Here is a 22,430-nt window from a genome sequence, read left to right as displayed (position 1 = left end):
AGTAGTTACTTCCCTTCAAGTGGATAAAATTACAACATTAACAGACAACAACATGATTATCAGGGAGTAAAGTCCAGGATAACAACTGAGGAGTGAGGTAGTCATCAGGATAACGACCAATTTACTGGTGCGCAGAGAAAGTAGGATAAAGCAGGATCTGAAATGTGAGAATTCTTCAGGATCTTCCAAGGATTCACACAATCGGAACATGAGCACCATTAGCTCCAACATGCTGACTCGACCGAGCCCAGGCGGTCAACTGCCCAGGCTCTCAAATTGGGGGATGGTCTGGCCTGCCCAAGCAACCCCAAGTCCTCTCAACTAACACCAGGAACAGGACCATACAGGACCACACAGAACCAGAGATTGGAAGGTCACCCCAAACCCAGTCCCCGGAGGCAGGATTAAATGTGCTCCATTGAATTTGAGCTGCTCATCCTCCAAATGGAGTCTCCCGAAACATAGAAGCCAGTTCTCAAACTCGGCTGGGAAAGTCTTCAACATCTCACCTGAGACACCAGGCTCCGCACCAGTTCCCTGTGTCCTCAGCTGAATCCCTCAGGATAGGCCATGCAATAGGACCTGCACCAAGGCGGGTCTCTCTGTCACAAGTACCTCCTCGTGCGCCACCATTGCCTTCATAAAGACACCTCGCAACTCTTTAAATTGGGCTTTGATGTCCCGCATCGCAGATTCATGACATTCAGGTGCATTCACTTCATTGGTAGCAGCTGTCAGGGCGGAAATCCTCTCAAAAGCAGCTATGGCACCAAAGACAGGGCCCCACTCCAACTCCCTCCAGTTACCACAAGGATCAAAGCTTGTCACCTTGACCCAATAGAGCTGAGACATTGATCCACAACACTCGGTACATTGCGTACACTGTGTAAACCAAGAAAAGACAAAATAGAGATGTGTGCAAGTATAATCTCAAAGATTGAGAGCTGGGCAGAGCCGGAACTTGCTAAAACGCAGCCGCTCCCGCGCTCATACCTGTGAACCTCCCATCAATGTTTTTCAACCTTTAACTGATGCATTTTACATGCATTTCCTTCTGATTATTCTCTTCTTTAAGAATAAGGAATTAAGCAGCTAAAGAAATATTGTTTAGAGACAGTTTATATATAAATCAAATGGCAGCACGGTAGCATTGTGGATAGCACAATTGCTTCACAGCTCCAGGGTCCCAGGTTCGATTCTGGCTTGGGTCACTGTCTGTGCGGAGTCTGCATGTTCACCCCGTGTGTGCGTGGGTTTCCTCCGGGTGCTCTGGTTTCCTCCCACAGTCCACAGATGTGCAGGTTAGGTGGATTGGCCATGATAAATTGCCCTTAGTGTCCAAAATTGCCCTTAGTGTTCGGTGGGGTTACTGGGTTATGGGGATATGGTGGAGGTGTTGACCTTGGGTAGGGTGCTCTTTCCAAGAGCCGGTGCAGACTCGATGGGCCGAATGGTCTCCTTCTGCACTGTAAATTCTATGAAAGGAAACCCAAAACTATTGGGTAACAAACAGAAATAGAGTTGTGTTTGACAATCCCCAAAGAAGTTAGCTCAGTCACTCTCAATCAATGACTCTGGTGTTGTACCATACATAGTATAATCATTGCTGCTATTATCCTGCGACCATAAGACATAGGAGCAGAATTAGGCCATTCGATCCATCAAGTCTTCTCCGCCATTCAATCATGGCTGATATTTTTCTCAATCCCATTCTCCTGCCTTCTCCCCAGTGTTTCTTCTATATAAAACAGGTGGAAGGAAATGTTGTGATGAGTGTATTGTGATTCTGCAACAGGATACAGATTGATTCAGTGACTGGGCGAAAACCTGGCAAATGGAGGTTAATGTGGGGAAGTGTGAGGTCATGCACTTCTGTCGGAGTGATGGATCTCTGTGTCTATTCAGAATCCTGGATACGCGTTATCCCTTCTTAGTTCCCAAATAACAGAAATTCAGGCTGTGTTCATTGAACTTTATTGACAGCTTTAGTGTCCACTGGTAAACGTTTGGTTACAAAACCAACTTAGGTCAGATTGATTGTCTTTTGCGAATACAGTGGTTGAGTCTAAAATACAAATCGTGATAATTCTTCAAATCATAACACACAGTACAAAATTACAGATTGATTTGAACAAAATAAAAATGGCGATAGCAAAGGCATCAGCAAAGACATAGGTTTCAAAAAGAAGTTAGATTGATTCCGGAATGAATTTTTCCATCCCGACAAGTGATTTTAAAAAAATTGTTATCTTAAAGTTTTGCCTTCTTTACAGCTCTGATTGGCTTCAACTAATTTATTTTTCACTCAATTTGACCAAACTGTCTGTCAATTTCAGAGTGAAATGTTTTGGTGTAATTTTCCACACCCTGGCTTGCCAATTATGCCTCTAACATTAATTAGATTAGCACAGTTTTCAAGAAGTCATTATTACCCTGACTGACTGACCATGGAAACACAGCTGTCAAGGCCTGGGAAGGCATCTGCAAACAATGGAGTCTTTTGTCACTGGCCTTGGATTCTCTGGCACGTCTCGAGCAACTTGCAAAATGTAAAAATTTAGAGTCTTATCTGATTAGTTCCCAGCTAGTCGGCTATCCTCACTCTCATGGTTAATGTGATTTAGTCAATCACTCTTAATGATTTCTCAATTAAAATTTTATCTATCTCATCTATAGTTAACCAGAAAAGCTGATTTATATCAAGGAGGAATAAAAAGGTAGATTATTATCGAAATGGAGAGAGATTGCAGATGAGCGAAGTACAGAGGGATCTAGGTGCTCCCGTGCATGAATCACAAAATGTTGGTAGGCAGGTCCAACATGTAGTTAAGGCAAACAGCAGTTTGGTCTTTATTGCAAAGGGGTTGGAGTTTAAAAATAGGCAGGCTTTGCTGCAATTGTACAGGGTGTTGGTGAGGCCTCACCTGAAATACTGCGTACAGTTTTGATCCCCTTACCTAAAAAAGGATTTAGTCCAAAGGAGATTTACCAGGCTAATTCCTGGGATGAGAGGGTTGTTCTATCAAGAGAGACTAAATAGCTTTGGTCTGTACGCCTTGGAGTTTAGAAGAGAGAGGGGTGATCTTATTCAAACATATAAGATCCTGAATGGGTATGACAGGGTAAATGGTCAGATGTTTTCACTAGCGGGAGAGTCTTGAACAAGGAGACAAGGTTACAAGATAAAGGGCCGGTCATTTAAAACTAATGTTTCGCAGAGTGTGGTGAATCTCTCCAATTCACTGCCCAGAGGGTGGTGGAGGCTGAATCATTAGAAGTATTTAAAGTGGAGGTGGATATTGAGCCATTGGCCATCACGTTAAGAAGTTTGGGGGTATGGAACGGGATAGTGGGGGGGGGGGGGGGTGTGGGGTGGGGGGGGGGGTGGGGGGGTGAGGGGGGGGGGCGCGGGCGCGGATAGAGCATAGGGTGTCCTTATATGCCGATGACTTGTTATTATAATACATGTCGGAACCGAGTGTGTCAATAGGGGGAACACTGGAGCTGCTTCGGGTGTTTGGGTCTTTCTCAGGGTACAAATTAAATCGAGACAAAAGTTAACATTTTGTGGTGTCTTGGCCAGGGGTCGGGTCAGGGGTGTGGGGGGCTGCCATTCCGTAGGGCAGGGACTCAGTTTAGATACCTGGGGGTGCAGGTTGTCCGAGATTGGGGGTGGAGGGGGGGGGGGGCTCCGTACGTACAACATTTCTAGTTTGGTGGGGAGGGTGAAAACTGATCTGGCAAGGTGGGATGGCCTCTCTGTCATTGGCGGGTCGGGTACAGGCGGTTAAAATGAATGTGCTGCCGCAATTTCTGTTCATTTTCCAATGCCTGCCGATTTCCTGCCAAAGGCATTTTTTTGGAGAGATTGAAGGGATGATTACCTTGTTAATATGGGGAGGGAAGGTGGCCAGAATTAAAAAGGTGCTGCTACAGAGGGGAAGGCAGGCAGGGGGTCTGGGTCTTCCAAACCTGATGTATTATTACTGGGCGGCGAATGTGAAGAAGGTACGGAGCTGGGTCAGAGGGGTTGACTCCCAATGGGTCAGAATGGAGAAGAGTTTGTGTAGGGGGTCGGGATTAAAGGCACTAGTGACAGCGCTGCTCCCGACGGCCCCGGGGAGATACTCGGGGAGTCCGGTAGTAATAGCGTCGTTGAGAATTTGGCGGCAGTTTCGCCAACATTTCGGGTTGGGGGCAGGGTCAAGGGAAATGCCGATTCGGGGGAACCATAGATTTGAGCCAGGGAAGTGGGATGGAAATTTTCGGAGATGGGAGGAGAACGGAATTAGGACATTAAAAGATTTGTTCCTTGGGGTCGGTTTGCTGGATTGAAGGAGCTGGGAGCGAAGAATAGGCTGGAACAGGGGAAATATTTACATACATGCAGGTTTGAGACTTTGCCAGTAAGGAGATACAGAGATTCCCAGTAGAGCCAGCTTCCACATTGCTGGAGGAGGAGCTGACGATAGGGGAACTAGAGAAGGGGGTAGTATCGGCCGTTTACGTGGTATTTTGGAAGAGCAGAAGTCGCTGCTGGAAGGGTTCAAGGCAAAGTGGGAGGAAGAGTTGGGAGAGGGTATGGAGGACGGATTTTAGTGTGAGGTGCTCCGGAGGGTGAATTCCTCAACCTTGTGTGCGAGGTTGGGGCTGATACAGATGAAGGTGGTGTATAGAGCACACCATACAAGGGCGAGGATGAGCCGGCTCTTTGAGGAGGTAGTAGATGTGAGTGAATGTTGCGGGGGGGGGGGGGGGGGGGGGGGGGGCGGGGAGGCACAAACCACATTCATATGTTTTGGTCCTGTCCAAAACTGGAGGATTACTGGAAGGAGGTTTTTCAGGTAATTGCTAAAGTGGTGCACACGTGAACCTTGAACCAGGCCATTGGGAGGCCATATTCGGGGTGTCGGACCAGCTGGGGTTGGAAACGGATGCGGAGGCAGATGTTGTAGCCTTCGCCTCATTGATTGCCCAAAGGCGGATCCTGTTAGGGTGGAGAGCAACCTCTCCACCCTGTGCACTGGCGTGGTGGGGGGAACCTGCTGGATTTCTTGACGCTTGAGAAGGTCAAATTTGAACTGAGGGGAAGGATGGAGGGGTTTTACAATTCATGGGCGTTATTCATTATGCACTTTCAAGAATTGGATTACATCGAACATTGGGGAGGAGGGGAGCTGGGAGGGTTGGGGGTCGGGGGTCAGTATGTGCTAATGGTGACTATGGGTGATTCCTGATTCCTTTTTATCATTTGTTTATGTTAACAAGCAGGCTAATGTTTGGGGGTTTGGTGGGAGGATGGGATTGTTGTTGTTGATATAGGGATTGACTTTGCATTTGTTACTTTTTATTGTTTATTGATGGGTGTAAATTTGGGAAAAAATGTGAAAAAGGAGAATAAAAATACTTTTAGAATAAAGTGGAGGTAGATGAATATTTGATAGATAGAGGAATAGAGGGCAATGGGGAAATGGTACTGAAAATGAGTTGAGGCTGACATAGATCAGCTATGATCATATTAAGTGGCGGGCAGGTTTGAAGTGTCTGGCGGCCTACTCCTGCTTCTATTTCTTATATGTTCTAAGTTGTGCAGGTGGGCAGCAACTGGGAATATACGGGGAAATTAGCAAACAAGTTACTCACGAACAACGTTCCCTTTTATAGGCGCACATGCATGGCTGCGCATTAACCGTAACATTTTCAAGCAGCCACACAGTGTAAGCAGCTGGTCACACACAGCAGACAGCAGTTAGAAGGGACATCCTTGACTCTCTGTGACCAATGTCATGAGAGGCCTGCTGGCTTAACCAAAATGTAAAATTAATTCATAAAGTTATAACTGAATTTAGGTTTTTGAGAAGTCATTAAAAGTCTTATTGATAAGTGAAGCAAAGTGAAACATTAAATATGTGTGTTTTATTGAGGTAATCAAAGTCTGGGACCTTGACACAGGAAACCTTACCTTTGAATTTAGTGGAGCTCATGATGATTCTGCCATTTGCTGCATGACATTTGATGACAGTGGAAGGAGGTGAGAATTTATTACTTTGTGCATATGAATTATTTGTTGACATTAGTGACAAGAAAACTCACAATAACCCTTTTTTCCTGTAGACTAATTACAGGAGGAAGAGATGGATGTTTGAAGATCTGGAATCCTAATAATGGCCACTGTTTGAGAATACTAAAGAAAGGTAAATTATGTCAACAAGGGCTTTTCTTCGAGATTTAGATTCAAGACAATGGAAGTTGGGATACCTACCTTACAGGATGTTAGCTTTGACTTTAAAATGCATGAATTGTTTTACACTGCTAGGTAATATGGATGAAGACCTCCAACACCTTAGGCTAGCGCATACTGGTGAGGACAACAGATGCAACTGGTTCACTAATTACTGTTCCAATGGATAGGATCAGAACTTGAGAACTTTCCACTGATCGCTATCCTGAGCAGATCAGAATGTAGTTCATTGGCCAGGGTTTCATGGCTTAGGGTCAAATGTGGTTTGTCATGATAATAAATAGCTTAGTTTAAATAATTAGCTGTTCATTTGGCATCAGGTTGCTCTACAGATATAATCTTAGTTTAGGTGGCTCAGATCAGCATGTTACAAAACAGATAATGTAACAAAACAGTTAATGTACCCAACAACAATGTAGTCAAAAACTATAAGCTCACCTACCATTAACTTATCGCCTATAAGCTCACTTACAATTAACTTATCGGGGTGGGGGTTGCGGCCGGAGGGAGGGGGTGTCTGTATGCATTATACTGTAACGGTGATCAGCAGAGCAAGGGTTAACATGGGACTAGAGAGTGCACTGCTCATTGTATGATGTATGTAGTCACATAGTCAGAGAACAGTCTAGAACAGAACTCCAAGCAGCTCGCCTTCATGGTGGGAGCTAAACCATGCAATACCATACTTGGAACGGTAAATAATTAAAGCCTCCCAATAAAGATTTTTCTGTTTTAACACTTTAGCCTCAAGATCTCATCAATGAACTACCACCACTGCAACACAAATAATCCATATTTATCACATTGCCTTCCAAGCAGATAGCAGATGAAAAATCTTGAATACCAATAATCTAGAGCTAAGGTTTAATCCATTTCAAAGGATTAGTTCTGAGAGGTTTGCTTTCATTCCATTCTAATTCGCAGCTGAGTCCTCACTTTATAAAACACTTCAATACTATATTCCCCCCTCCCTTTTTGTCTCAGTAAGGTGTTGTTTTCTTCCCCCTTCCATTGCACCTGTTTCCTTCAAAGTCAAACTGCTTTGTGCATGGAACAGTTTTTCCTTTCAAGAGAATCATTATTCTGGAAAGGTCTTTGTTTTTCTGGAAGAGTCGGGACAGTATTCAGGAGGTAGTAGGGGTTGGGAAATGTGGTCAACTTAAATCACCTGAAGTCCACTCATCAAGTTACAAACTTATCTTGTGACCTTAAATGGCATGTCCATGCTGTCATAATATACACATCAGTATATGATGGTGCAGAGACACACACTGACTGACACACTGCAAGACCAATCAACACACACAACACAGCAGCCAATCACCAGTTAGGGCACGGTCACTATAAAGCCAGAGGGCACTAGTTCTCCTGCTCATTCGGGATGCAGCCTCTGAGACAGACAGAGCCCGCAGTCAGTAGCACAAACATCCACCATTTGCCAGCAGTATAGGCTGGTCAGGATAGGCAAAGGCCTTCAGTCAATCTAACATAGTGTCGATCCACAGTGCAAGTATGTTCAACAGCTCTTAAGTTAATAAAATAGAGTTGTACTATTACAAGTGTTGGTAGCCTGTCTATGTTACTGCTAAGGTAAACGCTGTCTCCACAGATCCAGAGTACCCAACACATCACATGTTTATACAATTAATGTAGCCATATGTAGTGTAAGTGTCCTGCTCAGATGTACAGTCAAGAACAAAGTATTTGGAAAGCAGAGCCTGGGATTGTGTTCATCTGCAGCCTTGCTGCAGATACTGACATCATTCCTATTATATTCCTTGACCGGCTCTCCTATGTTAGACTACATGGGTATTATTTAAGACAGCGATGAGGCAGGATTTCTTCTCTCATGGAGTAAGTTAATTTGTGGAATTCTTTGCCACAGAGAGCTGTAGAGGCTGGGTCTCAGTATGTTCAAGGCTGAGATAGACAGATTTTTAATCAGCAAAGGAATCCAAGGTTGTGGAGATAAGGCAGGAAAGTGGAGTTGGGGAGACTCATTTCCGCTCAGTCACAAACTCATTGAATGGCGGAGCAGACTGGATGGGCCGAATTACCTACGTCTGCTCATACATCTTATGGGCAAAAAGGTTGGACATCTATTAGTTTATGGATGTGGCAGAAAAGATAAACATGATAATAAATAGGGAGTGAGATACATTATTAAAAAGGGGGGGGGGCTAAAAGTAAATCAAGTCTCTTTCAACACATCAAAACTCCCTGATTTGAGTTACTAAAGGCTGGAACATTCTGATTGTCACTTGGGCAGGACTGGAACCGATGTCCTAGAGCTGTTGGGGAGGGTTTAAACTAATGTGGCAGGGGGATGGGAACCAATGCTGGAAGTTGGAAGGTAGTAAAACAGGGACAGAAACAAAAGGAAGTAAGGGGAAAAGTGCAAGGCAGAGAAGACATAGTCAGAAATCCATAAGGGCGACAGTACAAGGTACAGTGACTGAGGGGAGCACAGTGAATAGGCCCAGTAATAACAAAAGGAATAAAACTGGAGATGTTAAGATTCAAAACAGAGGTAAAAAAACCAACATAAGTGTACTTTACCTGAATGCTCGTAGTATTCGGAGTAAAGTAAATGAGTTGGTGGCACAAATCATCGTAAATGACTATGATTTAGTGGCCATTACTGAAACATGGTTAAAGGATGGTCACGACTGGGAGTTAAATATCCGAGGGTATCAAACTATTCGGAAGGACAGAGTGGATGGTAAGGGAGGTGGTGTTGCTCTGTTATTTAAGGATGACATCCGGGCAATAGTAAGGGATGACATCGGTGCTATGGAGGATAAGGTTGAATCCATTTGGGTGGAAATCAGGAATAGTAAGGCGAAAAAGTCACTGATAGGAGTAGTCTATCGGCCACCAAATAGTAATGAGATGGTGGGGCAGGCAATAAACAAAGAAATAACTGATGCATGTAGAAATGGTACAGCAGTTATCATGGGGGATTTTAATCTACATGTCGATTGGTTTAACCAGGTCGGTCAAGGCAACCGTGAGGAGGAGTTTATAGAATGTATCCGCGATAGTTTCCTAGAACAGTATGTAATGGAACCTACGAGGGAACAAGCGGTCCTAGATCTTGTCCTGTGTAATGAGACAGGATTGATTCATGATCTCATAGTTAGGGATCCTCTCGGAAGGAGCGATCACAATATGGTGGAATTTAAAATACAGATGGAGGGTGAGAAAGTAAAATCAAATACTAGTGTTTTGTGTTTAAACAAAGGAGATTACAAGGGGATGAGAGAAGAACTAGCTAAGGTAGACTGGGAGCTAAGACTTTATGGTGGAACAGTTGAGGAACAGTGGAGAACCTTCCAAGCGATTTTTCACAGTGCTCAGCAAAGGTTTATACCAACAAAAAGGAAGGACGGAAGAAAGAGGGAAAATCGACCGTGGATATCTAAGGAAATAAGGGAGAGTATAAAATTGAAGGAAAAAGCATATAAAACGGCAAAGATTGCTGGGAGATTAGAGGACTGGGAAATCTTTAGGGGGCAACAGAAAGCTACTAAAAAAGCTATAAAGAAGAGTAAGATAGAGTATGAGAGTAAACTTGCTCAGAATATAAAAACAGACAGTAAAAGTTTTTACAAATATATAAGACAAAAAAGAGTGGCTAAGGTAAATATTGGTCCTTTAGAGGATGAGAAGGGAGTTTTAATAATGGGAAATGAGGAAATGGCTGAGGAACTGAACAGGTTTTTTGGGTCGGTCTTCACAGTGGAAGACACAAATAACATGCCAGCGACTGATAGAAATGAGGCTATGACAGGTGAGGACCTTGAGAGGATTGTTATCACTAAGGAGGGAGTGATGGGCAAGCTAATGGGGCTAAAGGTAGACAAGTCTCCTGGCCCTGATGGAATGCATCCCAGAGTGCTAAAAGAGATGGCTAGGGAAATTGCAGATGCACTAGTGATAATTTACCGAAATTCACTAGACTCTGGGGTGGTCCCGGTGGATTGGAAATTAGCAAACGTGACGCCACTGTTTAAAAAAGGAGGTAGGCAGAAAGCAGGAAATTATAGGCCAGTGAGTTTAACTTCGGTAATAGGGAAGATGCTGGAATCTATCATCAAGGAAGAAATTGCGAGGCATCTGGATAGAAGTTGTCCCATTGGGCAGACGCAGCATGGGTTTGTAAAAGGCAGGTCATGCCTAACTAATTTAGTGGAATTTTTTTGAGGACATTACCAGTGCAGTAGATAACGGGGAGCCGATGGATGTGGTATATCTGGATTTCCAGAAAGCCTTTGACAAGGTGCCACACAAAAGGTTGCTGCATAAGATAAAGATGCATGGCATTAAGGGTAAAGTAGTAGCATGGATAGAGGATTGGTTAATTAATAGAAAGCAAAGAGTTGGGATAAATGGGTGTTTCTCTGGTTGGCAATCAGTAGCTAGTGGTGTCCCTCAGGGATCCGTGTTGGGCCCACAATTGTTCACAATTTACATTGATGATTTGGAGTTGGGGACCAAGGGCAATGTGTCCAAGTTTGCAGATGACACTAAGATGAGTGGTAAAGCGAAAAGTTCAGAGGATACTGGAAGTCTGCAGAGCGATTTGGATAGGTTAAGTGAATGGGCTCGGGTCTGGCAGATGGAATACAATGTTGACAAATGTGAGGTTATCCATTTTGGAAGGAATAACAGCAAACGGGATTATTATTTAAACGATAAAATATTAAAGCATGCCGCTGTTCAGAGAGACTTGGGTGTGCTAGTGCATGAGTCACAGAAGGTTGGTTTACAAGTGCAACAGGTGATTAAGAAGGCAAATGGAATTTTGTCCTTCATTGCTAGAGGGATGGAGTTTAAGACTAGGGAGGTTATGTTGCAATTGTATAAGGTGTTGGTGCGGCCAAACCTGGAGTATTGTGTTCAGTTTTGGTCTCCTTACTTGAGAAAGGACGTACTGGCGCTGGAGGGTGTGCAGAGGAGATTCACTAGGTTAATCCCAGAGCTGAAGGGGTTGGATTATGAGGAGAGGTTGAGTAGACTGGGACTGTACTCGTTGGAATATAGAAGGATGAGGGGGGATCTTATAGAAACATTTAAAATTATGAAGGGAATAGATAGGATAGATGCGGGCAGGTTGTTTCCACTGGCGGGTGACAGCAGAACTAGGGGACATAGCCTCAAAATAAGGGGAAGTAGATTTAGGACTGAGTTTAGGAGGAACTTCTTCACCCAAAGGGTTGTGAATCTATGGAATTTCTTGCCCAGTGAAGCAGTTGAGGCTCCTTCATTACATGTTTTTAAGGTAAAGATAGATAGTTTTTTGAAGAATAAAGGGATTAAGGGTTATGGTGTTCGGGCCGGAAAGTGGAGCTGAGTCCACAAAAGATCAGCCATGATCTAATTGAATGGCGGAGCAGGCTCGAGGGGCCAGATGGCCTACTCCTGCTCCTAGTTCTTATGTTCTTATGTTCTTATGTTCTTATGTTCTTATCCCTCATCAATAGAGTATATTCATTTCACCTGCAAATAAAATTCAGAATTTTGAAAATGGAGTTGGGGGTGGTGACATTCCCCGTCAGGGGCCAAAAAAGGGCCGTTATCCCAGGGAACAACCCCGCTAATCCCGCACAGAACAATTAAATCGTACCTCTTTATAAAGAATATAGATGAGAATAAGGACAGAATGGATGACCTTAAACTGTGGAGTAAGTTACATCTGTGTACTCTATGACTCTGTTTCACCCGGAGAATATACCTGATTTGAGCACTCCATGGGAGCTCACTCAAAATGATGGTTTTAGGTTCAGAATAAAACCAAAAGTGCATATTTAATGATTTTGGTTTTTCTGTTTTATAAAACAATGTGAAACAGTCTGAATATCTCACATCACAAAATGACATGCATACGGAGCAACAATATCTCAAATTGTTTGCAAAGCAATTACATAAAATATACGCTCTTTTCTGAATATTACAAAAATAATTTAATACGCAAAAACGTCCACATTGAATGAAATGTAACAAACTCTTAAGTTTTCCTTGTTGCAGAGAGATGTGGTGAAATCTGTGACTGTATCTACGTGGAGATGCACAAACATAAGTGAGTAAGATGCGTTTGACAAAACATCCTCCGACATCTTTAACGGTACATGACTCTTTTGCTGCAAATGCTTCTGCAGGTATTTGCTGCCCTTCTGTTTCATTTGTAAGCCTGTAATCCTTTACTGAAGAGGTATAGGCAGGGCGTGGGGGTGGGGGGGGGGGGGGGGGGGGGCAGGGGTTCCTGAGTTGGAACCTCTTCCCATTGCCAGGACTTCTGCACCTGGTGTAATGCTGCAGCCAATCCCCACAAAACATCCTTGACTAGCCCTTATTAATTATTCAGGATGAGTTTCTGGAGGTCATGGACTTATCACAGCTTGGAGGGAGGGAAATTGAGTACCAGCTTCAGTATTTAAAATGCTGCAGTTGATTAAAGGGCTCTATTGATTCATTGATTGATTTATTGTCACATGTACTGAACTACAGTGAAAAGTATTTTTCTGCAGCCAAGGGAACGTACACAGTATGTACACAGTATACAAAAAAGAATAATAGATAGTTATAGTGAATGCAAAGAAGTACAATACAATGACAAATAATTCATTGGTTACAGTACGGAACAAGGGCCAAACAAAGCAAATACAGGGCAGCATGGTAGCACAAGTGGTAGCACTGTAGCTTCACAGTGCCAGGGTTCCGGGTTCAATTCCCTGCGGGGTCACTGTCTGTGCGGAGTCTGCACATTCTCCCCGTCTCTGCGTGGGTTTCTTCTGGGTGCTCCAGTTTCCTCCCACAGTCCAAAGACGTGCAGGTTAGGTGGATTGGCGAGGCTAAATTGCCCTTAGTGACCAATAAGGGTTAGGAGGACCTATTGGGTTACGGGGATAGGGTGGAAGTGAGGGCTTAATTGGGTTGGTGCAGACTCGATGGGCCGAATGGCCTCCTTCTGCACTGTATGTTCTATGTTCTATGACATGAGCAAGAGCAGCATAGGGCGTCGTGAATAGTGTCTTACAGAGAACAGATCAGTCCGAGGGGGTGTCGTTGAGGAGTCTTGTAGCTGTGGAGAAGAAGCTGTTCCTATGTCTGGATGTGCGGGTGTTCAGATTTCTGTATGGTGGGAAGGGGGTAGAGCAACACTAGCATAGGAAGTAGTTTATCAGGAGGTGTGAGGTCATTCTTCTTCGGACAGGCCACCATGTTTTCAGTTTCATTTGTTCATTTTGATAAATTTTGACGAGGGGGCCAGAAGGGGAAGATTCCTGGGGCTGGATTTCCATTGTGCCAATCAGGACCTAATGTTAGTGGGACTGGAAAGAAATGGTACATGCAGAATGTCTGCCTCCACTACCTTCTGTTTTCACGAGGGCAGGGAATGAGCAGCCTTAGAACTGGCCAGCTCGTATTGACGAGGAAATGAACAGTTTTGTGAGCCCATTGAGAGTTCGCCTCCAGGGAGGTGGCAGGTCTTTAGCAGACGTCACAAAGCTTCATGGAGGCATGAACCATGGATTGGAGACATGAAGAGTTTAAAAGGTAAGTGAAATGGTTTTTCCTCCTTTATACTTCCACGTGAAATATAGACATTAATTATATCTACATTCATTAATGTGAATCATGACTGCGCAGCGATTGAAATGAAATGAAATGAAAATCACTTAGTGTCACAAGTAGGCTTCAATGAAGTTACTGTGAAAAGCCCCCAGCCATGTCTGACTGCTTTTACACAGAGCTAGCATGAACACTACAGACTGAATGGCCTCCTTCTGTGCTGTAGGTTTCGATGATTCCATGCACTCTCTCGAGTTTTAATTTCACTTCTTCAAATGGGTGTCCGAACCGCGCATGGCATTCTTAAATAGTGTAAAAAGCTATGTTTTCTACATTTCTTTTCCGGGGACTTATCTGAGAGCTTCCTGTCTAAAACAGCCAAGTCTTACAATGAACAATTTGCTTTGGCATTATGCTTTCAAGCTGCAATTCATTTTCTCAACCACATACATTCAATTTCTTTGCAGATATGTGCTTGCTGTTGGCTGGGATAGAAGAATTAACATATACTGTGTGAGTAATGTGTGTGTGTATATATATATGTAGTATAAAGCATGTTTGCTTCCTGACTATTATGTCCTGGTAGTTTCATACTCTTTGCTGCAAAACATTTTGTTCACATAGGTTTGATTATATACTTCTCAATGTTGTCTACTACATGGTCAACCATTTTTTACTTTCTTGTTGCTGGCTTTACTTCAGAGATGTCTCGCACAGCTGGACCATTGATTTACTTTATTGCAGTAACATTCCCAGCCTTGTTCCTTTGACAGTAGTTACCGTTTTGACTTGCTGCAGTGTTGCAAGGTTTTGTAGGGCTTACAGCACAGTTCAAACCTTATGTTGCCCAGTGTCCAACTGTGCACATTTTCAGCAGGGATCGTTAGATAGTGAGCAGAAGGAGGGGCCATAACTTTTCCATCCTGTCCAATTGGTAACACTTACATATGGACATGTTTCCGTCTTTCCTGTTAGCTTGCAGTTGATCACTTTTCTTCCCCTGTTCTTGTACCCTTGACTGCTTCCTCATGCTGCTGCTGCCTCAATACTTGTACAATAACAGAACCACCTTTGCCAAAAACGAACATGGATTTGAACTTGTTGTAGATCATATCTGCCTTGAACATGATGGGCGGGTTTCTCCGCCCCGCCAGATTTCTGGTTCAGCACGCCGTCAGGATTCTCCGTTTCACTGGCTGGTCAGTGGGGTTTCCCATTGTGGGATAGCCCCACTCTGTCCGGAACCTTCCAGGCTGCTGGCGAAACGGAGCATCCCACTAGCGGAGAATTCAGCCCAATATCTTGACTGGCTTTGTCCTTTTGCATCTTCTGAACTATTGGAATCAGTTCACTGTGTTTCTTCACTGGACCAATGGTAAGGAAAAGGTAAAGTTGCCGTAGTCCCAGATGACCATAGGCTGTTGAACATAGGGAGAGTTGATGGTGGTGATTTAACCTGAGGGTCACTATACCTCAGGTGAGGGTCAAGGCCTTCATGAATTACATCAGCCGGTACAGGAATTGAACCCACGCTGCTGGTCTCGCTCTGCAACACAAACCAGCTGTCTAGCCAAGTGAGCTAAACTTTTCCAATGTCGCTGCAGCATCATCAGCTTCCCAATTCATCACAGGCTGTACTCTGCATTATTTACTGTGGCGTGGCTGTTTCATTACCGCACCATCCTTTCAGTTCAAGAGAGAGAGAAAATCTAATTCAGCTGGAATTTTTTCATTCTAATTCAATAAATTCTTCAATTTAAAATGTTTGCGTCTTATTGCTACCCACTGCCACCATATTATGGCTTCTGGTTCCCAGTATTCAAAATAATTAAACTTTTAGACCGTTGGCGCTTCACCGAGTGTATTTCTCAAGCTCTCAATGTGGACTGATACTTTAGGCGTGATTTAATAGCTTGTCATGTCCAACTTGGTGACAATGGAGGCAGGTCCAGAGGCCGAGGTGGGGGGGCTGAGTAGGGTCAATAGATTGGGGCAGTATTTAACAATGGTGCCCAGATCAGCCAATACTCTTCCTGCACTGGTGAGTTGAGCTCGTCGGTGCAGGAAATGATGTAAATGTGGTCTCGGTGGGCTGTTCCTCGCCAAAACCAAAGAACGGAAAAGTCGTTCTCGGTGCTGCAGGCGCGAAGAAACTCCCCGTTAAACATGCCCAAAACGGGACTCTGTTTTTGTCCCGTTAAATCGCAACCATTGTCGCTTAGCACCTGACTGCAGTGCATCCTGGATGAACATTTGCAAACAATTAATTCCTATTTTTAAGGACTAATACAATAATACCACAGGGTTTAGGTGAAGAATAAACACGAATATAGATGAATTGAGCCTGTTGGTTTGTCTTTGTTTAATAGATTCTGTATCAGGCCAGCACTGCTACCTGAAGCTGATGAATGTTGTAATGATCAGAGATTCAATCTGAGACTTTCTGTGCTGTAGGGCCCAGTAACCTGAACTCCAAATATGCTCTGCGTCCTGTCCAGGACCACACGTCACACTGAATCGTGACACTCAGAATCATTACAGCACAAGAGGCCATTCAGCTGATCCTGCTGTCTGGGCAATTTGCTTTGTGTCATTGTCTCGCCACCTGAAATGAAAATGAATGAATGAAAATCGCTTATTGTCACGAATAGGCTTCAATGAAGTTACTGTGAAAAGCCCCAAGTCGCCACATTCCGGCGCCTGTTCGGGGAGGCTGGTACGGGAATCGAACCGTGCTGCTGGCCTGCTTGGTCTGCTTTAAAAGCCAGCGATTTAGCCTGGTGAGCTAAACCAGCCCCTAACCACCTTCCTGTAACCCTGCACATTCTTCCTTTTTAGATGCCAGTGATTGAAGCTGCCATTGCCACATGTGGTGATCACAAGTTAACTAGATGCAATACAACTGAGCAAACACTAGAGGGGGCACGGGAGAGCCATATAAATAGACGGGGACAGGAAGTTAGGACACACTTCACAGAGGGCAGAACTTGGAGCAGGACAGACACCCACACATACCAGCTAGGAACACTGAAGGTAACCTTAGGAAACAGCTCTGAAGAGAGAACGAACTCACAATAAAGCATCTTCTCCACATTTGAGACTACGAGCTTTATTAAGACACGAGTAACAACACATGGTACCCAGGAGTGGCTTCAGACGCTTACTACAGGACAACTCAGTGGCAGATACAGAAAGCTCAAAATGGCATGGAAATCTCCTACTGGACATTTGACTTGGGAAGACATCGCTAATTCGAGGATGTGGCTTGAATACCCAGAACAGCTGGACCTGACTGGCAATGTAAGAAATGTCTGGAAAAGGTTTAAACAAATGTTTGATTTTCATCTCGTAGCTAATGAAATACAAGAAGCCTCAGACAACATTAAAATAGCAATTCTCACCGCAGGGCCTGTAAGTAGGAAAGTGTATAATGGATTTAAATACTCAAAAGATGAAGACAGAAACAGCTTACAAACGTTACTAAACAAATTTGAAGAGTACTGTGAGAAATTTGAACAGCAAGACATACTCAGAGTCCAAACTGCACAGAGACTGAGTGATGCAAAACTTAAAAAATCACGAAAAGCCACACACTCAGGCAGTGCATTCCACATCTTAACCACTTACTGCGTGAAGACATTTCTCCTGGTGTTTCTTCTTCTGTCAATTATTTTAAATCTGAAGCCTCTCACCCCTCTCCCCAACGGAAACAATTTTTACTGATCTACTCTGTCCAGACCCCTCATGGGGAGGCAATGGCATAGTGCTATTGTCACTGGACTAGTAAACTAGACACCCAGAGTGATGTCCTGAGAAACAGGTTCAAATCCCGCCACTGCAGATGGTGAAATCTGAATTCAGTAAAAATCTGGAATTAAAAGTTTAATAATGACTGTGAATCGATTGTCAAAAAACACACCTGGTTCACTAATGTCCTTTAGGGAAGGAAATCTGCCTTTCTTACCTGGTCTGGCCTACATATGACTCCAGATCCACAGCAACATTGTTGACTCTTAACTGACCCCTCAAGGGGAATTAGGAATGGGCAATAAATGCTGGTCCAGCCTGCAACGCTCATGTTCCATGAACGAAGAAAAAAAAAATTAAATAGGTGGGGTTACTGGGTTATGAGGACAGGGCGGATGTGTAGGCTTAAGTAAATTCTATGATTTTATGAAGGAAAACAGCCACAACTTCTCCAATATATCTGTGTAGCTCAAGCTCCTCAGCCTTGGAGGCATTGTCATGAATCTTTACTGCATTTTCTCTAATGCCTTCACATTATGTGTCTAATGTGTTGGATGCAAGACTCCAGTTGAGATGGAACCAGTGGTTTATAGAAGTTCAGCATAACCTCCTTTCTCTTGTATTCCATGTCCCTATTAATGAAGCCCAGGGTACTGCATGTTTCATTAACTATTCTCCCAACCTGTGCTGCCACCTTCAATGACCTTTGCACATATAGACCCAGGTACTTCTGCTCCTGCACCACTTTAAGAATTACAAAGAACAAAGAAAAGTACAGCACAGGAACGGATATATATGTGTCAGGATATCTCATATTAGCAATTGCAATGTATTTTTTCTGTAAGGCTATTTTAACACAACGTGATAAATGGTAAAACTATAAATTTACAAAATTCTGTCTTCCTTTGTATGGCCCAGGATTCATTCAGTGACCATCATCATATTCAGCTTCCTGAGCCACATTGGCAGGATGATCTGGTAAGCAGCACTACTTGATATTTAAGTATGTCTGTCATTAATCTGTGGTTTTTGGTTTCCAAATGGAATTTTTAGAGAAAATATTTATCTTCCACTATTTTCTTTCGCAATCTTTTCACTCTGCAAATCGATCTCCCCACAAGCAAATGCTTGGCCTCCCTTTGAAACTTTCCATTGTGTGCTGCACGAGGGAAATGCACTTTGGAAACAGTGACCACAATTCGGTGACCTTCACGTTAGTGATGGAAAGGGATAAGTATACCCCGCAGGGCAAGAGTTATAGCTGGGGGAAGGGCAATTATGATGCCATTAGACATGACTTAGGATGTGTAGGTTGGAGAAGTAGGCTGCAAGGTTTGGGCACACTCGATATGTGGAGCTTGTTCAAGGAACAGCTATTGCATGTTCTTGATAAGTACGTACCAGTCAGGCAGGGAGGAAGGGGTCGAGCGAGGGAACCGTGGTTTACCAAAGAAGTGGAATCTCTTGTTAAGAGGAAGAAGGAGGCCTATGTGAAGATGAGGCGTGAAGTTTCAGTTGGGGCGCTTGATAGTTACAAGGAAGCAAGGAAGGATCTAAAGAGAGAGCTAAGACGAGCAAGGAGGGGACATGAGAAGTCTTTGGCAGGTAGGATCAAGGAAAACCCAAAAGCTTTCTATAGGTATGTCAGGAATAAAAGAATGACTAGGGTAAGAGTAGGGCCAGTCAAGGACAGTGGTGGGAAGTTGTGTGTGGAGGCTGAGGAGATACGCGAGATACTAAATGAATACTTTTCGTCAGTATTCACTCAGGAAAAAGATAATATTGTGGAGGAGAATGCTGAGACCCAGGCTATTAGAATAGATGGCATTGAGGTGCGTAGGGAAGAAGTGTTGGCAATTCTGGACAAGGTGAAAATAGATAAGTCCCCGGGGCCTGATGGGATTTATCCTAGGATTCTCTGGGAAGCCAGGGAAGAGATTGCTGAGCCTTTGGCCTTGATTTTTAGGTCATCATTGGCTACAGGAATAGTGCCAGAGGATTGGAGGATAGCAAATGTGGTCCCTTTGTTCAAGAAGGGGAGTAGAGATAACCCCGGTAACTATAGGCCGGTGAGCCTAACGTCTGTGGTGGGTAAAGTCTTGGAGAGGATTATAAAAGATACGATTTATAATCATCTAGATAGGAATAATATGATTAGGGATAGTCAGCATGGTTTTGTGAAGGGTAGGTCATGCCTCACAAACCTTATCGAGTTCTTTGAGAAGGTGACTGAACAGGTAGACGAGGGTAGAGCAGTTGATGTGGTGTATATGGATTTCAGTAAAGCGTTTGATAAGGTTCCCCATGGTCAGCTATTGCAGAAAATACGGAGGCTGGGGATTGAGGGTGATTTAGAGATGTGGATCAGAAATTGGCTAGTTGAAAGAAGACAGAGAGTGGTAGTTGATGGGAAATGTTCAGAATGGAGTTCAGTTACGAGTGGTGTACCACAAGGATCTGTTCTGGGGCAGTTGCTGTTTGTCATTTTTATAAATGACCTAGAGGAGGGCGCAGAAGGATGGGTGAGTAAATTTGCAGACGACACGAAAGTCGGTGGAGTTGTAGACAGTGCGGAAGGATGTTGCAGGTTACAGAGGGACATAGATAAGCTGCAGAGCTGGGCTGAGAGGTGGCAAATGGAGTTTAATGTGGAGAAGTGTGAGGTGATTCACTTTGGAAAGAATAACAGGAATGCGGAATATTTGGCTAATGGTAAAATTCTTGGTAGTGTGGATGAGCAGAGGGATCTCGGTGTCCATGTACATAGATCCCTGAAAGTTGCCACCCAGGTTGATAGGGTTGTGAAGAAGGCCTATGGTGTGTTGGCCTTTATTGGTAGAGGGATTGAGTTCCGGAGCCATGAGGTCATGTTGCAGTTGTACAAAACTCTAGTACGGCCGCATTTGGAGTACTGCGTATAGTTCTGGTCGCCTCATTATAGGAAGGACGTGGAAGCTTTGGAACGGGTGCAGAGGAGATTTACCAGGATGTTGCCTGGTATGGAGGGAAAATCTTATGAGGAAAGGCTGATGGACTTGAGGTTGTTTTCATTAGAGAGAAGAAGGTTAAGAGGTGACTTAATAGAGGCATACAAAATGATCAGAGGGTTAGATAGGGTGGACAGCGAGAGCCTTCTCCCGCGGATGGAGGTGGCTAGCACGAGGGGACATAGCCTTAAATTGAGGGGTAATAGATATAGGACAGAGGTCAGAGGTGGGTTTTTTACGCAAAGAGTGGTGAGGCCGTGGAATGCCCTACCTGCAACAGTAGTGAACTCGCCAACATTGAAGGCATTTAAAAATTAATTGGATAAGCATATGGATGATAAGGGCATAGTGTAGGTTAGATGGCCTTTAGTTTTTTTCCATGTTGGTGCAACATCTTGGGCCGAAGGGCCTGTACTGCGCTGTATCGTTCTATGTTCTATGTTCTATGTTCTAAACTTACTACTGTCATCCAGTGATAAATAGACCTAGAAACAATTTATCAAAACACAACTTTGTACAAATTAACCCAAGCAAGCCAAGCATCGAGAAAATAAGATAACAGCAATAATTTGTACAATGGTCAAATATCATAAGGTTAAAATATGCACACTTAAAAAGACCCATTTGCATGTTGATCTTTCAAGGTCATCATACATCACAAACTGCTTTAAAGCTAATGAATTATTTTTGAAGTGAGGTCAATGTTGTAATGTATTTCCAGTGGGGAATCTTCATAATACTTGGGACACTGATTTTATACAAACTGTTTGTCAGGAAATCTATTAAAATAGGGAAAAAGTGACATATTGCTCCATTCCCACTAGAAACTTGCTGACATTCTTTTTACTCTGCAGCTAAGGTCACACAATCAACCAACGCAAAAAAAATATTGTTTTAATCAAACTCGTGTATTGCTGAAAATAAGAGACGTTCTGTCGAAACATTTTTTCTTGCCTTCATTAGGACAGTTTGCAAGAATGCCAATATTAAAGGGCAACAGGTTTGTTTCAAACACGAGCTTTCGGAGCACGGCTCCTTCTTCAGGTGAAGGAGCCGTGCTCCGAAAGCTTGTGTTTGAAACAAACCTGTTGGACTTTAACCTGGTGTTGTAAGACTTCTTACTGTGCTCACCCCAGTCCAACGCCGGCATCTCCACATCATGAATATTAAAGGGAACAGCAATTTATACTGCATGAGAAGAGAGTTTGGATTGGTTGGCAAATGCACTCTGATTGGTAGAGCCATTGCCATGCAGAATGCACCAGGCAACAGTTAACTGTCGAACTTTTGTTCAAATTCAAACCACTCAGGGCAACTCTGGTTAGTCAAGGTATTGCTTGGCACAGTGGTTCGCACTGCTGTCTCACGACGCCGAGTACCCGGTTCGATCCAGGTCTGGGTCATTGTCCGTGTTGAGTTTACACATTCTCCCCGTGCCTGCATGGGTCTCACCCCCACAACCCAAAGATGTGCAGGGTAGGTGGATTGACCATGCTAAATTTCCCCTTAATTGGAATAAAAATTAAATGTTTTTAAAAATGCATTGCCTGGGGAATGAACCAGAGAATGGCTGTTCTTGAAGCTTTTGTTTAGTTGAAAAGGTCAATGTGTGGACATGCTCCTTCTGTCTGCAAAGGACAGGGCTCTGTGTATGTGAATAGTGTACCTTTTAACATACATAAGTGAGGGTACAGAGTGCACTCGGGGGCAGATTCATTCCATCACCAAGACTGAGTCCGCAACACCACTGCCAAACAAGCTGACCAGGTCTTGAAGGACATATCTGCCAGACTGGGCTTGCAGCAGGTAGTAAGAGAACAAACACAAGGGGAAAACCTATTTGTTCTGTGACTCTGTGAACTTACCCTAACTAATCTGTC

General features: G+C 43.8%; 1 protein-coding gene across 4 annotated transcripts in view; it reads left to right on the top strand.

Moving 5' to 3' along the window:
• Positions 1–22,430, top strand: part of wdr95 (WD40 repeat domain 95) — a 199,440-nt gene that overhangs the window by 138,985 nt on the left and 38,025 nt on the right. For all 4 annotated transcript variants that reach the window (XM_038819069.1, XM_038819068.1, XM_038819070.1 and 1 more), the window contains 5 exons: positions 5,925–6,031; positions 6,115–6,194; positions 12,272–12,323; positions 14,284–14,329; positions 18,482–18,541. In XM_038819069.1, coding sequence (XP_038674997.1) covers positions 5,925–6,031; positions 6,115–6,194; positions 12,272–12,323; positions 14,284–14,329; positions 18,482–18,541 — 345 coding nt within the window. The remainder of the gene's footprint in view (positions 1–5,924; positions 6,032–6,114; positions 6,195–12,271; positions 12,324–14,283; positions 14,330–18,481; positions 18,542–22,430) is intronic.

The sequence above is a fragment of the Scyliorhinus canicula genome, chromosome 14 (assembly GCF_902713615.1).
Source record: "Scyliorhinus canicula chromosome 14, sScyCan1.1, whole genome shotgun sequence".
Classification (NCBI taxonomy): domain Eukaryota; kingdom Metazoa; phylum Chordata; class Chondrichthyes; order Carcharhiniformes; family Scyliorhinidae; genus Scyliorhinus; species Scyliorhinus canicula.
This window is presented reverse-complemented; position numbering and strand designations above follow the sequence as displayed.